Source organism: Lucilia cuprina, chromosome 3 (genome assembly GCF_022045245.1).
Source record: "Lucilia cuprina isolate Lc7/37 chromosome 3, ASM2204524v1, whole genome shotgun sequence".
Classification (NCBI taxonomy): domain Eukaryota; kingdom Metazoa; phylum Arthropoda; class Insecta; order Diptera; family Calliphoridae; genus Lucilia; species Lucilia cuprina.
This window is the reverse complement of record NC_060951.1, coordinates 56,870,539-56,895,676: the sequence shown is the minus strand read 5'-3', so window position 1 is coordinate 56,895,676 and position 25,138 is coordinate 56,870,539. Positions and strand designations below refer to the sequence as shown.

At 27.2% G+C, this 25,138-nt stretch overlaps 1 protein-coding gene across 2 annotated transcripts in view; it reads right to left on the bottom strand.

The window, feature by feature from the left end:
• LOC111681482 (protein roadkill) overlaps window positions 1–21,208 on the bottom strand; it is a 138,119-nt gene extending 116,911 nt beyond the window's left edge. For both annotated transcript variants that reach the window (XM_046947604.1, XM_046947605.1), the window contains exon 1: window positions 20,022–21,208. In XM_046947604.1, coding sequence (XP_046803560.1) covers window positions 20,022–21,056 — 1,035 coding nt within the window. In that variant the 5' untranslated portion in view covers window positions 21,057–21,208. The remainder of the gene's footprint in view (window positions 1–20,021) is intronic.
• Between the last annotated feature and the right edge of the window lie 3,930 nt (window positions 21,209–25,138).

The window sequence follows — 25,138 nt, the reverse complement described above, 5'->3', positions numbered from 1 at the left end:
CTATCTATCTATCTATCTATCTATCTATCTATTTATCTATCTATCTATCTATCTATCTATCTATCTATCTATCTATCTATCTATCTATCTATCTATCTATTTATCTATGGAGACATATATTTTAAAAAACTTTTATTGTAAATGTCTTGAGCAAAATTGAAATATTGATAACATCTTTTATACTTACATATCTAAATCATTCAAGTTAAATTTCATTTACGTACCTGCAACGAAAAAAGAACAAAAACATTTAATCAATTAAATTGTTATTATTATTAAAAACTTTTTCAAATTTCTTCCATTACAACAGTTTCATATTTTTTCACCTTCCTTAAGTTTCATTTAAGTAGAATTAATTAAAATTAAATCTAACTATCATGTCTTCAATAACAACAGTAGCAGCAGCAAAAACAAAAGAAGACACAACAAATTTTATATTAATTAATTTTTGTTTATCAAAGTCTTTGCTTTTTTTTTCATTGCAAATCTTTTCAACATTTCAAAAAGTTCTTGTCTCATCTTTATGTTGTTTTTTTCGCTCTTTTAAGTATCAAAAAACAAAAAAAAAAGATTCAAACTTTTTAATTTAATTTCAAAGTAAAAAGCTTGACAATAAAACTTTTTTGCTTCTTCAGTGATTGATGTTGTTGTGAGTTAGCAAAATGTCAGTCAATTTGTTGTTTCATTGAATACTTTTTACCCTCAAAAAAAAAAAGGGTTGAGGTGTGAAATTTGAATCCAAAACAAAAAGTATTTTTTGATTTTCATTTAATGATGATGGTTAAATAAAATGATTGAAATTAATTTACTTTTGCTTTAGTTTTCTTATTTCAATTTTATTTTATAACGACTTAAACGATCGATTTTGGGCAAAAAGTTTTCGGTTTGTGCAACTAGAGACGTTAAGAAATTATAAAGTAATTAAATTCAAAAAAAAATACTTTGGAAAATCTTGTTTGCTACAACTTATGAAATGACAAATTAACATAAAACATAACTGGTAAGTTTAAAAGAAAAATTTGAATGCTTAACTAAGACAGTCGACTATAATTAAAGCTTAACTAGAGCTGTTTACAAATTTTACTTTTAAAGCTTAACTAAAGCTTTTTTTGGGTTGAGCTTTAACTATTAAAATAGGGCCACTAAAGCTTAATTGAAATTTTATAAAAAGTATACAAAGAGCTTTACTTAAACTGCAAGAAAAGCTTTGCATTTATAATATAAAAAAGGAAATATTGATGTTTAGGTTTTTGGAGGATATTAAGATTAAAGCTTTATTTGGGACAGTGTTAAAGCCGCGATAAAATCCAAACTAGAACTGTGATTAAATCTTAATAAAAACAATGTTTAAAGCTTTACTTAAAAATGTACCAAAAGCTAAAATTTATTATAAACTTTTAAATTAAAATTTACTTGGAGTGTATGAAAAGCTTAGCTTAAAGCCAATATTTAAAACTTAACTAGAACTTAATAAGGAATTTAAATTAAGCTTCATGGGAACGAAAGAAACCCAAGATTTTATCCAAACTAGAACTTTGATTAAAACTTAATAATGGCTCTAGAAAAGGCTGGAATTGAAGCATTACTGAAACTTAATTGCGGCTGTATTTAAAACATAAATTAATAATGATCTTACAAATAGAAATAAAGCTTTATTCAAATGTAAAAAAAAAGCTTTACGAAAAGTCTACGATAAAGTCAATAGTTGAAGCTTAACTAGGACTTTAAAGGGGAGCACAATTAAAGCTTCATTTGAAATCGGAAGAAAACCATGATTAAAAGGCTGGCATTGAAGCTTAGCTTGAACTGTATGAAAACAATGTTTGAAGCTTTATTAAGACTGTATAAGAGACTTAAAAAAATACAAGTAAAGCTTTACTTGAACTCTTAAAATGCTTAACGAAAAGTCTACATAAAAGTTGATCATAGAAGCTTAGCTAGAACTTTATAAGGCAATGTGATAAAAGCTTTATCTAGCACCGTAAGAAAACCAAGATTTCATCCAAACTAGAAACTTTATTGAGAGTCATAAAGTGGTGGAATTAAAGCTTATCTTGAAAATTAAGAAGTACTGTATAATTAATAAATTATCCAGTACTGTATTAAATAATTGATTAGTGAAGCTAAATATGGATTTCAATTGAAGTGTAAAAGGTTCTTGAAGTTTGACAAGGACTGTATAAAAACTAACAATTAAAACTTTACGAGTTAAAGTATAAAAAAATAAAAATTTAAGTTTTTTATTTAAACTATTTTATCCTATTTTCACTTTTAACCTTTAACTTATGAATAATTTGCATTTAAAAACATATTTAAAAATCAAAAAAAATGTCTAAAACTTTAAAACTTTGCAAAAAAGTGTTCAAATCTATAACAAAAAAATAAAACATTTTTTTCAAAAATATTAACAAATTAAAAACAAAACCGTTAACTTTCTGTCTAAATTCATTTTAGAATTATGATGAATCATGAGTTAAATGTAAATCCATCATTTTCAGCTGTCACTACAAATTTTGTTATGTTTTGTTTTTCTTTTTTTTTCAAATTTTTTTTTTTTAACATTTCAGTTCAGTGATTCGATACAAAAAATAATTGTGCAAAATTTTTACTGCTGTTGATACAACATGCTGCACGTACGATTTTTTATTTTAACTTTTCAAAAGCACAAACATAACAACGATTGTGAAATGGTTTTGTTTTAATATACATATATATTTTTTTTCTTTTGGCACATTAACAGTTTTGAATTTCAATATTGTTTAGCTTCAAAACAAAACCGCCAAAAAAATAATAGCTGAGTTTCTTGGCCAGAAAATTGAAGAAATAATAAAAAAACATATGATGACAATGGCTTAAAAGCTGGACGTTCAAAAGAAAAACTTTTATAAATGATAACACAACAACTTTTCAAGGGGCGAAAAACATAGTTTTCATTGTAAATAAAAATAACAATTGGAAACTTGATTAACCAGTTTGAAAGCTTTAGAGTGGTGGTAACAACAGAAATAGTTTAAAATGTTTTTTTTTTACATTTAAAAAATACACATTTTTAGGATTAAATGTTTAATTGTTAAATATTTAAGACAGTTTATTGCATTTGTTGTATGTTTAACAAATCACCTGTTTCTTTTTAACCACAAGTTTGTCATTATTTTTGTTAAAGCAAACGGTTTAAAAATAAATTATTTATGTTTACAGTTTACGATTAAAGTTTAAGCTTGACTGGTGCTTTAAATAGTACGAGAAAAGCTTTAATTGGTAGCGTATTTTAAAGCTTAATAAGAACTGTATAAAAGCTGTAATTGAAGACTAACTAGATCTTTTTGAAATAATATGATTAAAAAAATACTCCGAGTTTGTAATAAAATACAATTAAAGCTTTTTAAAAGTCTGATATTGAAGCTTACCGAGGATTGTATAAAACCCAACTATTGATGTTTAATGGGATTGTAGAAGAATGTATGACTGAAGTTACGGAATAAAGCTCAAGGATTGAAGTATAAAATTTACTATTCGAATAAATATTGTTAATGCTGATCTGGTAATACAATGGAGCTTAACTTGGGCTATATAAAATCATTAAAAAAAAGCCTTAACTAGAGCTGCAAAATGTCTGTAATCGCAGCTTAACAGCGACGATATTAAAAGCTTAACTAAGACTATAGTAGAAGATGATAAAAGCAGTTAACGACGGAAATTTAAGCCTAGACCTTAGTGTATAAATATAAGGTATGCTTAAATGGATTGTTTAAAAGCATATCTGAAAGCCTAAAAAGGAACTTTAAAAAAGCTTTAACTGATACTGCTGAAAATACTATGATGAGACTTTTTTCAAATCTACAATAAAAGCTTGGGAGGAACTTTATTAAAGCTTGAATTGAACTAGAACTGTAAAGAACCCTACTGTTGACGCTAAATGAGATAGTTCAAAATTCTTTTATTAAAGCGACGGAGTAGAAATCAGCATTAACGTTTAAAATGGATTTTATTAATAACGACAACAAAGCTTATTGAGACAGTTTGACTTAATAAGCTTATAGCTAATTTAGGACTGTATAAAGTCATAAGATTGAAACTGAAAAAACTGCATTAAAAGCTTAACTTAATTAAGACGACGATTGAAAAAAAGCTTGAATTGAAGCTTAACCCTACTGTTAATTCTGAATGGGATTGTTCATGAACCTTTTATTAATGTCGACAATAAAACTTGCTTAAAGCTGATTTGGGACTGTATAAAATCAAAAGATTGAAACTTAATTGAAACTACGTTGGAAGCTTAACTAAAGGTGTAAAACGTTTATCATTGCATCTTAACAAAAACGATATTAAATGCTTACAATAAAGCTTTGTTAAGACTATTATTGAAGACGATTAAAGTAGTTTAAAACTCAAGATTAAGCCTGACTGCTGATGTATAGAGTCGTACGAAGAAAGCTTAACTGAAAGCATTTTAAAGCTTAACAAGTACTATATATCAGCTGCAAATGAAGTCCAACAGCGACTGTAAAAAAATACTAATGAAGCTTAACTAGGACTATATTAAATAATACGATTAAAACTTAATTGAAACCTTAAAAAACTACGTTATAAGCTTATCTGTAAGCTGTAAGAAATCTATCATCACAGCATATCAGGGACAATATTTAAAGATTAACTAAGACTATGAATGTAGATTTAAACTTTAAAGCTTTATTGGGACTGTATAAAAACTATCAGACGATATAAAAGAATTTTATAAAAGCTTAATTGGTACTGTATAAAAGTAAGCTTATGAAACTTATCAAGGACCTAAAATGAAGGAACAGTATAAATCTGTACGACTGTATTAGGACTGTATAAGAAACTTAAAAGGATGTTTAATAAGATCTGAATTTAAAGACTAAGACTGTAAAGAATGCTTTAATTCAAGTTTAATAAAGATAAGTGTGATAAAAGTATTATTAGGAATGTATAAAACATTTCAAATGATTTACAACAGGGTCTTCAATGAAAGCTTAACTGGAAATGAGTTAATAAGAATGATATGAAAGTTCTTTAACTACAGTTGAAAACCTTTATAAAGCTTAACTAAGAACGCAAAAAAGTTTTAGTAGAACTGTCTAAAAGACTTGTATTATTGCTTAATTGAGACCTCAATTAAAGCTGAACTTAAACATGATATTTATAAGAGAATAATTGGAACTTAACAACAGTTTAGCAAGAAAGGACTGTATTACTATCAAAGTTTATACTAAACTCAAACTATATAAAACGCTTAAAGGAAGACTAATTGTTAGTATAAAAACTTCAACAACTGGTTAAGTGGTCCATCTAAAATTTCAGTAGATTTCGATTTCATTTTTTGTGTTTTACATTTTTTTTATCTTAATGTTTGTTTTTAGTTGCTACATCTTCTAGTTTGTTGTCATTTCATGAGAAACACTTTCGTTTTTTTTTTCTTCGTTTGTTTTATCGTTAGCTTTTGTTGTTGCTTAAGAGTTTATTTTTATGAATAAAAAGTAAAAAAAAAAACTTTAAAATAGTTTTTATTTTAAGCTTCCAGCACAGCAGCTTCAAAACTATTGTATGAATAACTAACTCCTTTTTTTTATTTTAGTTAATGGTTACTTTTGAAAAAAAAATAGTAAAACTAAAAACCGAAAAACCAGTAATACCACTTTAGTTAGTTTTTTTCTTTTTGTTTTGCTTTTGTTTAAAATTATTTGCTGTTGCTCATCATCCGGAAGATTACAGAGGAATGGATGAATATACATATGCAGACAGACACTCATACAAATAAATATGAAAATTAATGCAGAAACCAACATATAAATATACATATATACATATGTATGTATACCATTTAAGTGCATACCCTGCAGTTTCCCTAATAAGGTATTAGTGAATTTACTAGCGATTAGTAATGTAAAAAGGGTCATTTGAATCTTTTAACAACATAATACTTAAACATATTACTGGAGGAAATTATATCCCTTAAAATAGCCATATAAACTACAATTAAGATAACCAAACTGCAGGTTTTTTTTACCAATAATACTTTTGTTTGTTGTTTTTTAAACTTATTTTTTAACTACAGGAAAAGAAAGTACCAAACTGCTGCATACTACAAGTATAAATTAAAAATCCATATGTTATAGTTTTTTATTTGTTTTATATATATTTTTTGTTGTTGTTTATTTTATGGGGTTTTTATCGCTATAGTTATTTCATTATTATTATTTTTGTTATTATTTGTTTTTTAAAAAAATATATAACATGTTTATTATTATGTGTTTTATTAATAATGCAAATTTGTACTTTTTATACATATGTAGTAGGTACGATGTGTATTTTTAATATAATTTTTATATGGCTTTGTTATTGTATAATTTTTGTTAAATAATTTTTTAAGGAAATAATTATTTTTTTTTAGTTGTTACGAAAGTAAATGTTTACAATATGTTGGGGTAAATTAATTAGTAATTAAATTAGGGAGAGAAAATTAGGAATTATAGACTATAGTCTTATGGAAATGTTAGCCATGTTGGAAAAACTGCTTTGAAAACTAACAAGTTTGCTATGACAATTAATTTTCAATTTAAAATTTGTTTTGTTGTTTTTCTGCAAAAATTTTCCACCTATTTTTAATGTTTATCATATGTATTATTATACAGTTAAACATGTTTTTTCATGCTAAATAATACTAATTTATCCATTTGCACGTCTTATCTGATCATGTGGACATTTGTCGCATTTTCGTTTTTTATTGTTTGTAATAATTGGAATTATAAACAATTCCAAAGTTAGAAGGTAAAAGCAAAAATATTATACATCGAAATCGAAAATCACTAACTAACTACCTAATTAACTAACTAACCAACCAACCAACCAACCAACTAACTAACTAACTAACTAACTAACTAACTAACTAACTAACTAACTAACTAACTAACTAACTAACTTACTTACTGACTCTCTAACTAACTTACTTACTAACTTACTAACTTACTAACTTACTAACTTACTAACTTACTAACTTACTAACTTACTAACTTACTAACTTACTAACTTACTAACTTACTAACTTACTAACTTACTAACTTACTAACTTACTAACTTACTAACTTACTAACTTACTAACTTACTAACTTACTAACTTACTAACTTACTAACTTACTAACTTACTAACTTACTAACTTACTAACTTACTAACTTACTAACTTACTAACTTACTAACTTACTAACTTACTAACTTACTAACTTACTAACATACTAACTTACTAACTTACTAACTTACTAACTTACTAACTTACTAACTTACTAACTAACTAACTAACTGAGACAAAGAATGTGCTCCAGAGTTTCACTGCATTCTCCACAAGCTCTACATTCCTCTGAATTCGCAGTCCACATTTGTAAAGCTGTGCCCGTTCGTAAGTCGCCTAGATAACAGGGAATACGATACGGGAGGGATGTTGAGGTATGTTTTTGATGGAGAAGGATGTATTTTCCTTTCTCGCCCTGGAATGTTCAGAATTTACTCTGCTCATACCAGATTTTCAACAGTATATTCTTGTGATCAGGTTCTTGGCTTAATTCTGATCTACCGACTATATCACTAGATACTGTTAACGACTCAACAAAGGCCATCCCATCTGAGTAGTTTCAAACGTATGTAATGCACAAAATTAGACAGTTCGAGTACTTGGGCAATGTGCTTGATTTTATACTGTCTATGTTACGGTTCCCCGGGAGCATGTTACCTTGGTGAAATCTCCACCTTGGTATTATTGCAATACCGGGGAACAGAGGTGCTACCAATACCTCTAGTCTGCCGGGACTAAAAAATTGGTTACAGTCTACTGCCTGGCGTAGTCCATGCATAGATTGAAAAGAGGTCAAACCAGAGCACTGCATAATCTGGTACTAACGGTGGCCATTTGCTGGCTGGACTTGTTCTGGCTGAGGTTCCTTCAGTATTCACGTAGTGGCTGTGGTTTAGTACCCAAAATCGCTGGGAGAGAATGTTAGTTTAAGGACTAATATATCCTATACCGAATGGGTTGGATAATTCTCTTTTCGAACAGGTCTGTGTACAAAGCAGCGTATGCTGTTTTCCTGAAACAGCATATGTAGTAGTTTGACGCCGGTATATACTGGGGAATTGCCAGGTTAATATTCAATGGTTGCCTGTCATTCCGTAGAGTAATCTTTATGATCATGGGAATGGAACTGATGCAATAAATTGGTGAACGAGTCACCATATATTGGAGATTAATATTAATTTAGAAAGCCTTTTTACGCTTCGGGAAAGTTCTTCGATGCTGTTGCAATCTCAACAGGATATATTGATAAATGCTACCCGAGTCGAGTAGTATGGTTGCGCGGGTTTAAAGAGGTTAAGGAATCCACAGGAATGGGTCATTAGATGATGCAATCTTTCATGACATCATCCTCCGGTATACCCGGAAGATTGATTTCACCTGATGTTGGGACTTGTCATCCCCTTGAATAGACTTTAGACCAGTGATTGCTTTTTCCTTGTCGGGGTGTACAATAGTCTATCATGCAGTTCCTAATAAAATTAATTCGAAAATTTTGTACAATCTCTGTTAAAGTTGTAAATAAACGTTAAACCCAAATCTTATGTCTTTATAGAGTTCCAGTTAAACAATAATTCTTTAATATAAATTTTTGACAAATATTTACTTTAATGCTTACTACACCTGTGCTAAATTCTTTAAAAAACTTGTTTTTTTTTAAACTAAACATTATACTAATAATAAAAGAAAATATGAATTTTTAAATAAACACTTTCACACATAAACAAAAGAAATTGAAAACGATCTGGAAACAAAAACAAATAAACAAAAAAATGCCTACAAAGTTAGATAAATACAAATAAAATGCAGAAAACAAAATAATGTCAACTTAAGAAAGTCAACAACCACAAACAAATATTTAAATGAAATCTTATCTTTAGAAATATTTTTGAAAAATAAGAAATTCATTTGATGATACAAAAAAGCTATAAAACAAAAGTGTTATTTTGTGAAATGAAATACATCTGTTTCAAATTCATTGACATTCAAATTATTTGTCATTCATACTCACACTCACTCATTCACTTACAATTCTATCGTTGACGATTTCTTCAAAATTGTTAAAAAGAAGATAGAAGAAATAAAAGTGTAGAGCGGCTTTTGTCAATATTTAAATGAAATAATTTCTTAGATTTTATTGTTATTATTGTTAATATTTATTATTGTTTTTTTCTAGCCTTCTATTGTTGTTGGTTTTGTTGAGTCATTCATATTCTTGCATTTCATACATATACCAACGGCGATTGTGTTTTGCTAGAGTTTTATATTTCCGGTTTATTTATTTAGGTTTAAAATTGTGTTCGCATATATGTGTGTGTGTGTTTGCTCTAGTACTTTTGTTTACATTTATTCCAACTGAGAGCATGTTTAGTTTATTCATTTGTATTTATTTAAGACACTTAAGAAACACTTACATTTTTAACACTTGTTTGCTTTAACCTGCTCTAGTTAATTATATTTTTGTTAATAATTATCAAACACTAACAATATTAAACTATTTAACAATTACAACAAAATTAACAATTATGAAAATTATATGTAAAAGTGTTAATTCATATGGGACATTTAATATTCATTGTTATTATTTCTTTTATCAATGTCTTTCTTAGCATGTGGTAGTTGGAGGGAGTATGTGTGTTTTCAAGTTGTTTGAGTAGAGACAGAGGGAGAGCGAGAGAATAAGTGAGCATTTCCTTTACTTAACTGTGTGCTGTAATAATCGTTTGATTTTAATTATCATTATTATTATTATTACTTAATATTTTTTATTATCATTGAGGTTGTCGCCATTTGAAATTATTTATTGTTATATTTCTAATAAATATTAAAGTTTATTTTTCTTAGAATTTGTTAGAAATATTTGAAGTTACAGGAAATTAATCTGGAATAAATATTTCTATGAAATATTTGTATTGAAAACTATTAAAATTGTTTTTGTTAAATATTTCAATCAAACCGAAACACATAATTTAAGTTAAAAATTTTTAAAATTTTAAAATTTATAATATAGATAAGGTTCGTGATTTCCCGAATTCTTTAGTGTAATATGTACCTCTTACGTAAAAAGGGACTTTTTTGTGAAAAGTGACTTTATGTGTAAAATAGTTCAAAATACTTTTTGTGTAAAAAAGTGGTTAAAAGTAACTTATTATGTAAAAAATAACTTTTGTGTAAAAAGTAAATTTTTTTTAAGTAACTTTTTGTTTAAAAAGTAACTTTTTGTGTAAAAAGTGACTTTTTGTGTAAAAAGTGACTTTTTGTGTAAAAAGTGACTTTTTGTGTAAAAAGTAACTTTTCATGTAAAAAGTAACTTTTTATGTAAAAAAAAGTAACTTTTTATGGAAAAAATAACTGTTTATGTAAAAAAAAATAACTTTTTATGTAAAAAGTAACTTTTTATGTAAAAAGTAACTTTTTATGTAAAAAGTAACTTTTTATGTAAAAAGAAACTTTTTATGTAAAAAGTGACTTTCTGTTTGAAAAGCGACTTTTTGTGTGAAAAGCGACTTTTTGTGTGAAAAGTGACTTTTTGTGTAAGAAGTAACTTTTTGTGTAAAAAGTGGTTTTGTGTAAAAAGTGACTTTGTGTAAAAAGTGACTTTTTGTATAATAGGAGACTTTTTGCGTAAAAGGACACTTTTTATAAAAAAAAAATTTTGTAAAAAGTGACTTTCTGTGAAAAAAAAAAACTTGGAAAAAGTGATTTTATCTAAGAGACTTTTTGTGTAAAAAGTAACTTTTTGTGTTAAAAGTGACTTTTTGTTTAAAAGGAGAGTTTTAGTGTAAAAGGAGACTTTTTGTGTAAAAGGAGACTTTTGTGTAAAAAGTGACTTTTTGTGTAAAATGTAACGTTAGTGTAAAAAGTAACTTTTTGTGTAAAAAGTGTTTTTTTGTGTAAAATGTAACTTTTTGTGTAAAAAGTAAATTTTTGTGTAAAAAGTTACTTTTTATGTAAAAAGTCAATTTGTTTAAAATGTAACGTTTGTGTAAAAAGTGACTTTTTGTGTAAAATGTAACTTTTTGTGTAAAAAGTAACTTTTTGTGTAAAAAGTAAATTTTTGTGTAAAAAGTCAATTTGTTTAAAAAGTTACGTTTTGTGTAAGAAGTGACTTATTGTAAAAAAAGTGACTTTTTGTGTGAAAAGATATTTTTTGTGTTAAAATTGACCTTTTATGTAAAAAGTTACTTTTTGTGTAAAAATTGACTTTTAGTGTAAAAGAAGACTTTTTGAGTGAAAAAAGACTTTTTGTGTGAAAAGCGACTGTTTGTGTAAAAATTAAATTTTTGTGTAAAAACTAACTGTTTGTGTTAAAAGTGACTTTTTGGATAAAAAAAAACTAACTCTTTGTGTTAAATGTGATTTTTTGTGTATAATGTTACTTGTTTGTGTAAAAAGTATCTTTATGTGTTAATTGAATGTTGCACATAAAGCGATCAATTGAAACATTAATGTGCTGTTTCTAGATACCGAGCGAGTAGTTTGAGTACAAATTTTACTTGTATTTTGTTATTGTAACAAAAACAAAATACAAGTAAAATTTTAACTCAAACTACTCACACGTTATCTAGAAACAACATATAAATAATTTCCTGAATTTTTAATTTTCCTTTTTTTCTTTTACAAAAAAAATATGTATGTCAATAGAAAACCTGCAATATTTCCCTTAAATATCAAAGAAACTGAACAAAAATTGAATTTAAAAGTAAAACCAATACCGACACAGAGAATAGTAAATCCCAAAAGGGAAACACTTTAAGTAGATTTAATGCTAAAATTAAAGTGGTTTTTTTACACACACCAACATTGCCACACTCAACATTTAAAAAAAAAAAAAACTATTTTTTACTGTATATTTCATATATAACATTTGTGTGTGTGCGTGTGTGAATGGCTAAATATATTGTCATACACTTGTAAGATTTCCAAAGAAGTATGTTGTAGTGGCAGAACTCTAAATACTTAAGTATCAAGGAAATGAACAAGATACTGGACTATTTTAAAAACTAAAAGAAAAAAATAATAAAAATGGAGAAGAATTGCTGTGAGCAAAAACCAATTCGAGATATAAGTTATATTTTAAGTGTTGACAAACCTTAAAAAATAAGGTAACATTCCCTTGAATGTAAAAAAAAGCAAAAATGAAATTGACTTTAACACATTTTAGACGCAAGCATTCGAATTTCTGCACTGAACCATAACAACCATTTGCGAAACCAAAGGCTTATCCAAGATTATGCTTAAAGTTTGCCGCTCTATATTTCTTACCCTTATTTTGCCAAAAAAAAAAATGAAAAGAGTTGTAGAAAAATAAAGAAATTGTAAAAAAGAAATATCAACTCATACACGTACTAGTTATGGTTGGTAGATGGTGGTTGTCAGGCAGCGATAGATAGACTCTGAAGTAAGAAGAAAATGTTAAGGAAATTAACAACTTCCTTGACACAAAACGAAAGACGAAAAAATGTAGCCAAATCTAAAGGGCTGTTGGTTGTTCGAATGACTATAAGCTGTCGGTAACCAGATAGTGTGGTTAATGTTGGTTTTTACTTATGGTTTTTGCAATGGAAAAGGAACAAAAAAAGAAAAACGTAATATGAAATACAGCAGTGACAATATTAGAGTAATAAATACTTTAATAAAACGCCTTAATATATGCTTTACTTTTGCTGATGCTTACAACGCCCTTAGTTATGCTTTAAATTAATGCTTCGTTTTGGGGCTAAAGTATTAACTATTTTACTAGAAAAAAATGCAATAAAATATTAAGTTCATAAACTTTGGGCATTTTTGCTTGTCACGGAAGAGGAAGCGTAAGAAGTAAATGTTAAAGAAAATTAACAAATTTATTAATGTTTATAATTAAAAAAAATCTCCAAAAATAGCAATTAGAGTTAGTTATATAAATGTCAAGAAATGGAAAGTTTACTCATTTGCTGTAATAAATTGTATATAAAATTCATCTGTAAGGGAAATAGAAAAATTTGGATCTTTACTACTTTTTTCAAAATGTTTTAATATCCAAAAGTAACATGGTACCTATGGTCTAGTCTATAGTCTAGTCTATAGTCTAGTCTATAGTCTAGTCTATAGTCTAGTCTATAGTCTAGTCTATAGTCTAGTCTATAGTCTAGTCTATAGTCTAGTCTATAGTCTAGTCTATAGTCTAGTCTATAGTCTAGTCTATAGTCTAGTCTATAGTCTAGTCTATAGTCTAGTCTATAGTCTAGTCTATAGTCTAGTCTATAGTCTAGTCTATAGTCTAGTCTATAGTCTAGTGTATAGCCTTTAGCAAAAATAATGAATTAATGTTAACAATTTGGCAAAGCTACATTTAGTTAGTAACATTTTCAACTTCCAAATCGTTGCCTACTTTTAGGTAAATTTTAGTTTAGAATATTTACAAAACTTTTAGGCAACAATAAATGTCATCATAATTAAGGAAACCAATAAAAGGTTAATAGTTGGCTTAAGCTCCATAACTATGTTTATTTAATAACATTTTAAACTTAGAAATCATTGCCTTCTTTAAGGCTACAGCTAGTTTATAACAGCCTACTTTTAGGCTACATAAAATTTAAAGCATTTAGATAAAACTCTCAATAAAAAGTTATGTACTCTAGCAACTTCATATTAAAGCAATTTTCTCCGCAACCCATAAAATAAAACACAAATATTTAAACATTATTATTGGACAAATAAATTTGTGCGCTCATTTGCTAGAGGAGTGAAAAGAGAAGGAAAAATATTTGCTTTGAAGGCTAAATATCACAAAAAGAAAATTCACAAAAATTATAGAGGTCAAGTTGACAATATTTCTTTTATCGCTTTTAAAAGCCAACAACAAACATCGAAAATCTACGTATGTATGTATATAGTTCAAAATGTGTGTTTAAGCAGATAGATTATAATGTGTGTAATGTGTTCTTTTTTTTTGTGTGGCTCTTGCAAATTTTCTAAAGGTGGTTGTTAACAGTTTAAGGCTAAATTTACAGGCATTTTTATGTGTATTTTGTCAATGGATTTAACAACAACAACAGCAGCAGCAGAGGCGACAAATGAAGGCAACAGCAGCATTAAAATAAATACCAATTCAATGAACAATCTGAAAACATTTTGCAAGGGAAAGAAAATTGCTAAAACGTGTTTCAGAACGACTTTAGGCCATATAAACATACACACACACACACTCAATCACACTAAAATAAATTTGAAATAATATCGTTTGGAAAAAAAGGACGTCAAAATACATACAATATACAGTAAGGGAGAATGAGACACACGTCACGCACTTTTAAATTAAAAAGAAAAATGATCAATATGAATATAGACGTAATTTAGAACTATTGTTGTTATTTATGTGATTTTTTAATTTTATATTTGATACTTCAATGTTTGAAAAACTTAACAGTACATATTAGAAGTAATTGCCAATAAAAAAAGTTTCAAAAAATTCATTGGTTAAAAAAGAGTATTTTTTTCAACTAAAAGGAACATTTGTGTAAAAAAATGTTTTCAAGAGATAAGTAGTTTTTGTGTAAAAAGTTATTTTTGTGTAAAAGGAATTTACTTTTAATAAGAGACATTTGATTTAAACTGTTACTTTTTGTGTAAAATGGAACTTTTAGAAAAAAATAATTTGTTGTGAAAAAGAGACGTTTTCTGTGCTAACTAAACGGTTTGTGTAAAAGTCGAGTTTTTATATAACTTTTTATGTAAAAAGGACTTTTTATTTAACAAAAAAGTTATCACTTTTTATATAAAACCCAAATTTTTGTGTAACCTTTTGTGTAAAAATTGATGTTTAGTGTGAAAAGGTATTTTTTTGTGTTAAAAAGGGAGTTTTGCTGAAAAAAGACTTTGTGAGAAAAGTGACTTTTGTTTAAAAAATTACTTTTGATGTAAAAAGTGATTTTTTGTGTAAAAAAGTTAATTTTTGATAAAAAGTATGTTTTTATGAGAAAATCTACTTTTTTGTATAAAAAGTAAGTTTTTGTGTGAAAATTTACTTTTTGTGTAAAAATTAACTTTTTCTGTAAAAATAACTTTTTGTGTAAAAGTAACATTTTATGTAGAAAGTAACTTTTGGTGTAAAAAGTAACTTTATATGTAAAATGTAACTTTTTGTAAAAAAAAGTGGCTTTTGGTGTATAAAATTAATTTTTGTGTAAAAATAACTTTTTTGTTGTAAAAAGTGACTTTTTTCTCAAAAGAGACTTTTAGTATAAAAATAGCTTTTTGTGTAAAAATTAGTTTTTTTTGTAAAGAGTGACTTATTGTGTAAAAAGAAACTTTTGTGTAAAAAATTACTTTTGGTGTCAAAATTGTTTTCTGTGTAAAAAGTGACTTTTTGTGTAAAAATTGTTTTTTTGCGTAAAAATAGTCTTTTTGTGTAAAAAAAAGATGATTTATTGTGTAAAAATTGAGTTTTTGTGTAAAAACACTTTTAATGAAAAAAAAATTATTGTTTTAAAATTTAGTTTTTGTGTTAAAAGGTACTTTTTATGAAAAAAACTGACTTTGTGTAAAAAAGTGTTATTTTGTGTAAAAATGACTTTATGTCAAGTGAGTTTTTTTTTGTAAAATGTAACTTTTTGTGTAAAAAGTGACTTTTGGTGTAGAAAAATACTTTTTATGTAAAAAAATTACTTTTTGTGTAAAAAAACTTTTGGTAAAAAAAGTGTTTTTTTATTTTGTAAAAAAAATACTTTTTGTGTAAAAATGATTATTTGTGTGAAAAAAAGAGATTTTTTTTTGTAAAATGTAACTTTTTGTGTAAAAAGTTACCTTTTTGTTTAAAATTACCGTTTTGTGTAAATAGCGACTTTTTGTGTAAAATAACACTTTGTGAAAAAGAGAATTGTTGTACAAAAAATTTAACTTTTGTGTAAAAAAGGTCGATATTTAAAGAAGATAAATTATTGTATAAAAAGTAACATTTCTTTAAAGTAAACTTCTGTGTAAAATGTTTAATTTAACAATTTACTTTTTACATTTTAAAAATCATTATTAATTTCCCTAAATTTCTCATCAAATATTATAAAACAATATGTTATTAATGATTTGTAAAAGAAATTACAATAATCCGCCCATAAATGTTGTGGTCAGACAGACGCAGGAGATGAGCTGATTTTTATGTAAAAAAAAAATTAATTTAAACAAGAGTGTTTTTAATGGCTAAACGAACGTAAAGACAAATTTACAATGTCATTTAGGCTTAGCAACAACATCAGCAACAAAAAATAAACAAGCAATAATTGTATGATTTAGAAAGCAAAAAAAAAAAATACCAATTCAAGGCAACTGAAAAGTTATAGATAAAGGAGAGAGAAAGAGAAGATTAAGGAAAAAAAAGAGACACAACAGTTGGGGTCTGGCGCTTAGTCGACCATTAGAAATGTCTGAGATAACATTTGAATGACGCGACTTTTGTTGTTTAACAAAAATTATTTGTTTAATGTTTTTTTCTTCCTTCCTTTCTTTGTATTTTCATCAAATATTTTAAATAACAAGCAACAAAGTATGTTAAACATATAGATTTTATTTTGTATAATTTTTGTTCTTATTTCTTTCTAAACATTAAGTGTATTAGTTAATACGCATTTGACGTTGCAGTGATTTACTTAACTTGTGTGTGTGTGTCCTTTTTAGTTTAATTTCTCTTTTTCTTGAAAATGTCTTGTATGTTTTCTTGTTTTTCGTTAATATTTTTCAAGGATAAAAGTATTATATTTTTCTTTTTCAGTTAATTAAGTTTTACTCTTGTCTTAAATAAATATGTGTATTTTTTTTTTTTTTGTCTTTTGTAGTTTGCAGGAACTGGAGCAGCAGAGTCTGTACTAAATGTTAGTAATAGAGTTTGGGTTCTTACATGTGTTTGGGTTTTGTGTTAGTTGTGTTGTGCTTATTTCTAATTTACTTTTGTTAAAGTTTGCGTAATTAATAAGAAAATCAGCTTAAGACGCTAATAAATATAGAAGATTTACTTGCGGCAACATGTTTTTATTTTAATAATTAAATAGTATTTGTTGTAGTAAATAAGGCAGACTACAAATTGAGAGTGAAAAAAAGAAACAATTTGTTAATAAGAATTTGTAGCATATTGTGGGGAGTTTAAATCAAATTATATTAAAGTATATGCTTAGGGGTGGAGGTAATATTTAAAATGTTTGTTTTTTTAATTTCTAGTTGAGGTTTAAGGTTTGAGAAAAATGAAAAGTAATCGTTACGCTCATAAATTTCTGTAACAAAATGGAAATTATTGGTTTAATATACACTTTTTCCGAAATACATAAAAAGTGATTTTTTGAGTTAAAAAGGACATTTGATCTAAACAGTGATTTTTTGTTTAAAAGGAGACTTTTCGGTAAAAAAAAGGACTCTTTGTGCAAGAATTGAGATTTTTGTAAAAATTGACGTTTTATTTAAATTAAAACATTTATTTAAAAGTAGTGACTTTTTATGTTATAAATTACATTTTGTGTAAAAAGTGTAATTTTGTGTAAAAATTTATGTTCTGTGTAAAAAGTAACTTTTTGGTGTAAAAAGTGGCATAACTAACTAACTAACCAACTAACTAACTGACTAACTAACTAACAAACTAACTAACTAAATAACTAACTAACTAACTAACTAACTACCTAACTAACTAACTAACTAACTAACTAACTAACTAACTAACTAACTAACTAACTAACTAACTAACTAACTAAGTAACTAAGTAACCAACTAACTAACTAAATAACTTACTAACTAACATTTAACGAATTGTTGCAATTGTTGACAACGTTGCGTTGTCTGACAACATAGTGTTGTTGTACGTATGTACATACTCTGACAACGGATGTTATTGGAAAATTATGAACTATTTGGTGTCAATCTAATATCAGGAGTGTGTAATGAAACGTATCATACCCAAGTGATGCCATTGAATTTTCCATACTCGTCCAAGTATGTTCAGAAAAAACACTGTTTATACGGTTAAGTCTCTAGGTGCTGTTGCAGAGGACATTCCGTATGCGTGGTTGTAAACGGAAGTGATGCAACGGGACAGCAATGGTCGGGGATTCGATAAATTCTATATTCGTTAATATGAGTAAATCAGGTGGTGGTGAAACGTCACAGAAGCTCATACAGTTTTTGAAAAAACTACGTAAAAAGAGGCCCAGGTGTTCACGTAAGCACAAAGGTGAAGGATATAAAAACATTGTTGCGAATGGCATTGGTACTCTGTTATAAGAGTTAAGGTAAAATTTTGTCTTTTAATACAAATCTGACAGAGGTAACACAAAATTCTTGTCTTATTTTCAAATAAATTTGTATAATATTTCAAAAATTAAAAAAAAAAAAAAAACTATCAAATCACACATTTCTTTCAATTCCCCTTTCAGCAATATAACAAAGAATGTCGCATTTTGGCAATGTTTGAATTACAATAAAAACAAATATTTAAAGAAATTTCATTTTCATTTCTTTCTTATTTTTTTTTTAACAACAACTAACATTAAATTTAAAATTTTTAATATCGAAATGTTTTACTACACACACCATAGAACAACATCAAAACACACACACATACAAAAGAAGAATAATGTTAAACGAGATTTTAACAATAGAAATAGTTTCAACATAATAAAATATTGCCAATGATTATTGGCACACAAATCTAACGAAATCCTTACTGAAGGGCATGATGGAAGAAAAAATATGAAAAACAATAAATTGCTGTTGTTGGACTATTACAGCTGCAAGCTTATTTTATTGTAAAAGCAGCAGTATACTTATATATAGACTTCATCAGGACAATATAAAATGTAGAAACAAACATATCTTATCGTTTAACACAAAAGCAAAATCTCAGCATTATATAAAATTTAGAGAAGAAGAAGATGAAGAGAAAATAAAATCAAAAACCAAAAAAAAAACATATAATGACTATAACATTGGCAGGCACATCATCATCATCGTACACATCAATATGGACCTGCTGTGCATTAACTCGCCTAAAAGTATGCACTAGTTTGCAGAAAATCTCTATTCCTATTTGTTTTTCTAAGAATTTGTACAATTTTACAAAAGTTAACATTGAAATGCTACTGGTGCTCTTATAGTATTTGTAAACCCTTTACGTTCGTTAGAAGGTTATATATAAGTTTGTCATTCCGTTTGTGTCATGCTTGTCTGTACACAATGGAAAAAAATAAATATACACGCATGGTATCAAATTGACACCAAAGTTTTTGTAATTTTTCAATAATATTCGTTGCAAACTTTTGCCGGATCGGCCCACATTTGGACATAGCTTCCATATAATGCTATCATCTAAAATCCATTTTTCGTTAATGTATACGTAAAGGATATTTAAGATTCGCCCTTTAACTTGTTTTTTATTTTTTATTAGAATTAACAGCAGCATATGAAGGAAGCAACAAAAAAATCAATATAAAAATAAAAAGCTTTGCAAGGCCTTTTGAAACCCAACAAAAGATGAACAAGAGCAAAAAATTAAAAAAAAAAACGACAGCCACCCACATTTAAACAAAAAATCCCAGATGAAAAAAACGAACGAACATAAATGCATGCCACAATGTAAGTAGAGAAAAAACCCAAGAACAGAAGTAAAATACAAATACACACAGACATAGACACACACACACACAAAAGAGTAAAGAGAAATCTGGGTATGCAGTAGTGTAGTACTATTTGTAAATTGTTTGTATGTCTAAAAATATGCTACAAAAATAAAACAAGTGTATTTAAAGCCTCAACATATGCTACAATATGCAGCTTTTACATTATATAAGAACAACTCGAAGAGTTTATAAAAATAAACCAATTCTTTTTATTTTTGCAAGCAAACATTTTTAACAAAATTTTATTTGATTTTCTATAGAGAGAGAGTATGGGAGAGATGTGAAAAGAGGTAGATGTTTTAAAACTCACCTTGTCCGAGGGTATAGTACGCGATTTTTGCGTAATCACGGCCGGAGTAACAATATTGGCATTTCCTTGGCCTACACCAGCTGAGCCACTGCCACCACCACCTCCACTTCCTCCAGCAGCACTATGGCCGCCACCTGCAGCTGAGACCGAATTAGATGAGGCCGATGAACAGCAAGAGGAGGACGATGAAGAGCAAACAGAAACATCTGTAGTATGACGTTTAATGCTGCATGGTGTGCACGAGCTGTTTTGCGACGAAGAGGTGGCGGCTGTACAAGGAGCTGACATTGACGTCGATGGCCTTGCAAATTGCAAATGATTGTGATGATGATTATGATGTTGTTGTTGTTGTTGATGTGGTAGTTGGTGTTGTTGTTGATATTGTGTATGAGAATGTGTTGAAGAATGATTTTGATGGGAAAATGAAGAGGACGAAGCCGACGAAGTAGAAGAACTATTGTGATGATGCTGATGATGATGTTGTTGCTGAGCTGAATATGAATTAGTTGAATGATTATTGTGGGAGTATAGTGGCTGCTGATGAACGGCCACAGCAGCAGCTGTAGAAGCACTAGCCGATGCAGAGGGCGATGAAGCGTTTGAGGATGAGGGTGTTAAAAGTGAATGAGTAGAAGATTGATTATTATACTGATGATGTTGCTGCTGCTGCTGTTGTTGTTGTTGATTGTGACTGGCATGCGAAATCATATTATTGGCCATGGGATTAAAGGACGAGGAGCCGCCGTTATGGCAGGAAGACCCGTTCGTTGACGAGGAAGTGGAATGAGAACGTTTATTATTTAGCTGCTGCTGTTGGTTAGCGTTAATATTTGCAGCCGCTGTAGTAGTGGTAGTTTGTGTATAGGGATTATTATGTGGACCAGCGCCAGCGCTGACTACAATAGCCCTCGTAGTGTGTTGATGCGATGATGCTGTATGTTGATGACTACTACGATTTGTATTGTGTTGCAGTGGCTGATGTTGTAGTGGACCCGTTGGTGATGTAGGCGTTTCAATGGACGAAGTTGTCGACATGCTGCACCGTAGCACGTTCGAAATTAATCTTTAAATATTTTGTATAATTTATTCGTTATTATTTTTTTCTTTAACTACAGCTCACGTTTTGTAATTATTTTTCTTTTTTTATAATTTTCTTTAATTATATATTTTTTCTTGTTTAATATTTACACTTGATTTTATTTTTTAAAGATTTTATTTTTTTTAAATGCCTGCAAAAGAAAAGAATTTTTTTTGTAAAATTTTAATAAAAATTATAAAATTTAAATAATGTATGGAAAATTTTGAAATAAAAGAAGCAAAATCGATTGTATTGTTAAGAAGACCGACAACTAAAACTGTGTGGAATTTAAAAATATTTAGATTTTCCTGTTTCATTAATAAAAGATCGTTCCATCTTATCCGGCAACTTAAAAGTTTAATTCAAAATATTATTTATAAACGGCTTTGCTAACTATTTTCTAAAAATAGAAGAAAAATCACCTGGTCTCTTTAATATTTAGTTTACATTACATTGCTCATTTGCATGCATACATAGTTATTTACATACAAATGTAACTGTGATATATACATATTTCTTTTTATTACTCTTTTAAACGAATAAAACTACTCTCAATCGGCAGTCAACTAACTATCTCGCTCTCTGTATAAAACAGTGATATTATTGTTGTTGCTACTGTTATTTTTGCATATTATTTATAATTCCCCAAGTGTTGTCATGTGCTTTAACATATTTCAACTTTAGTGCTGCTGCTGCTTCTTCTTTATATTATTATATTTTTCTTGTATACCTTGTTTTTGTTGTTAATTTTCCCTTTGCAATAGCTGTATGCATGAGTATGTATGTACATATGTATATTGTATTTGTTTCTTATGCAAATTAAAGTACATAGTAAAAAACAACAATAACAAAAGAAAAAAATGAAAAATTGCATTGTATAACAATTGTATGTGTGTTGCTGTGTATTTTTGCATGTAATACATAAATTTATTAAAATATTTTGCTTAAGCAAATGACAAATTAAAATACAATTTTTTTTCTCATTTGTTTATGTTTTTGTTGTTTTTTTGTTAATATATGTATGTGTACATTTTTATGTGTGACTTTTTAATGTCAATTTATGTGCTGGTGCAATGTTCACAAGTCAACCAAGTCACTTGTCAAACAAATAACAAAGACTTTTTTGTTGTTGTTTTTCTTGTTGTTATTGTTTTAATGCACTTATTCATTCATTTATTTATACGTCATTTGTAACCACCCTCAAATTTATCATGATGTTTATGCCCATAATGTGCAAAATACAAAAACAACAAACAACGACAAGAAATAAAGAATAAGAGAACAACAATGTTACAATAACACAAAATAAACAAGCAAACATATGAAATCACTCGAAAAATTTAGTCAGTAATGGTTGCACAGTTTTGTACTATGTACTAATTGGTAGTAAATTTATTTCAAAATATTGTTTAATTTCCTTGCAGTTATTAAAGTAATCTTTAAAATATTTAAACAATTTTGCAAAATCCTAGTTTTTTACAAAAAGAAAATGGCGAAAAATCCAAAAAATTTAGAATATATTTTAAATAAATTTTATATCAATGGGAAATATAAAAAAAAAACTGTTATACCACTTTTATACAAAATCATATGGAGAAAAACTCTTATACTGTAAACTTATACAAATATTCTGTATAAAAGAACTGTTATACTAAAAATTTGTGTAGACAAAACTGTTATTTAGAAAATATTTTGAACAGAAACTGTTATACAGATTTAAGTTGAATTGAACCTTGCCCCAGATATACTTAAGCCTTAATTTTGATGGGCTTTTCATAATGGCTATAAGGACCTATTTTTATGGAATTCGTGGTGGTCATCAAGTCTAGTATAGAACTTGGTTTTTGCAGCTTTTTGTCGAGATATGAATATAATTATGAACTTAAAAAATATTATTAAATTAAACAATTATACTGTAAATTAGGAGTATTACAAAAAGGGTTATACATTTGTTTTATTAAAAAAGATTAAATGGAAATTAATATATACTTTTAAAAAATCCTATAAAAAACTGTTATACATAATTTTTTTTTTTTAAATTCAGGTGATTTTCTTATATACAAAAAGTTTTTATAATTAACAGTGTACCACTTAAAAATTGTGTAGACAAAAGCTGTTATAACGAAATTATTAAAAAAAAGATATACCGTGAAATTTTGAAGAAATAAACCGTTATACTGCATCTTTGCTATAAAAAAAACAAGTAGGAAAGTATAGTCGGGCATGGCCGACCATATGATACCCTACACCATGAGTATATTTTTACAATTTTTACTTTTATAAAATTTTTATTTTTTGTAACGAAACTTTTATGTTGAATATTACCATAATTCCAAAATATTTAAGCCATTTATTGATAAAAACCTAAAATTTCTAAATGAGGATTTATAAAGGTCAAATATGGGCCGATCCTCGGTAAATTTGGGAAAAGGATATATTTCTAAATAACAGTTAGTTTTGTTGAGTTTCATTGCGATACAAATGGTTACAAGTCAATTTTAGACGTTTAAGTCATTTTTTGAAGGGGGGTTTGTATGGGGGCTAGGGTCAAATATAGGCCGATCCTTACGAAAATCTACAGTATCATTTATACTTATATAAAACTTATTTGTGCCAATTTTTAGAGAGATATAATTTATTTGAAAAATTAATTTTTTTTGTATAATTCCTATAAAAAAAAACTAAATAGGTATACAAATAATTTTTAGAAAAAATATGTAAAACAGGGGGGTTACTCCATTTCTCGATTCGAAAATAAAAAATTTTGAATTTTTATGTTAAATACTTTTTCTTTCGATTCGAAATATGAAATCCAAAATTAGAAAAACACTATTATAATGAAAAGTTTCTATAAAAAATACTGTACTATTACAAAAACTAAAAAGATTTACAAATTGCTTTCGTATTTCAATACAAATTTCAAATATTTTTATGAAAAAAATAGCAACTTTTAGGGCCAATATCCAAACTCCGGTTATCATTTAACCGACCAGTTAAAATAATTTGTGTATGAAAACTACCAACTTATCATTACAATAAAATATAATAAGAAATGTATTTTCTTACAACGTTTTAAAACTAATAGGTATTGAAAGTTTCTGAAGATTTATCTGCCAACGTTGTAAGATCTTACAATCGTGTATTACAGATTTATGTCTTTCTTAAACAAAATAAGATAAAATTTTTTAACTTCAACAGCATTAAAAAATCCGTTTTAAAAAGGAAAACTTGCAATTTTCGGTTGCACTAAGCCGCATGTATTTCAAAATGATTCTCAAATTTACATTTTACAAAACTCTTGATTCAGTTTTCGCAAAAGAATTATTTATATTTTTTAAATCAATTTTCAATCAAATTTTTATTTTTAATATAGAATTATAGTTTTCTTTCATAAAATTACAAAATTTCAATGCATTTAAATGTTTATCTAATTGATTTCAAAATAAAACTTCAAGAATTTATAATTTGTTCAAAATTCCTTTAAAATGTCCATTTAACTGTCAATATTTTTTGAGAGTAATTGAATGCACAAACACACACACGCACATTAACAATATTACAGGAACAAAATGCAAAAAGTCAAAGGTGGGGCGTTAATTTGAGTTGATGATGTTTTTGTTTGTGCTGATTTTGTTATTATTGTTGTTGTTATTTAAAATGAATGAAATTTGCAACAAAAACAAACATTTAAAATCAAATAAGAATCTTTTACTTTTTAATTGAATATTATTCTTTTTTTAATTTTTGGCGTTTTTTTTTTTGTATTTTCCTTTTTCGTATGGCCCACAATACAATCGATTTTCTTAAGAAAAACAAGAAAATAAAGAATAAGAAATAAACACACACAACAACTAACTACACTATTATAAACTAAAGAGAAGAAAATATAGATAAAATAATTATAAATAAAAAAACAAATATATAAACAAACAAACATACACTGAAATAATATATTATTTTGATAGAATTTTTTCTTTCATTTAATTTTCAAAACCTTGGCCAATATTTGAATTTCTTGCTTTTTTCAACAATTTGATTT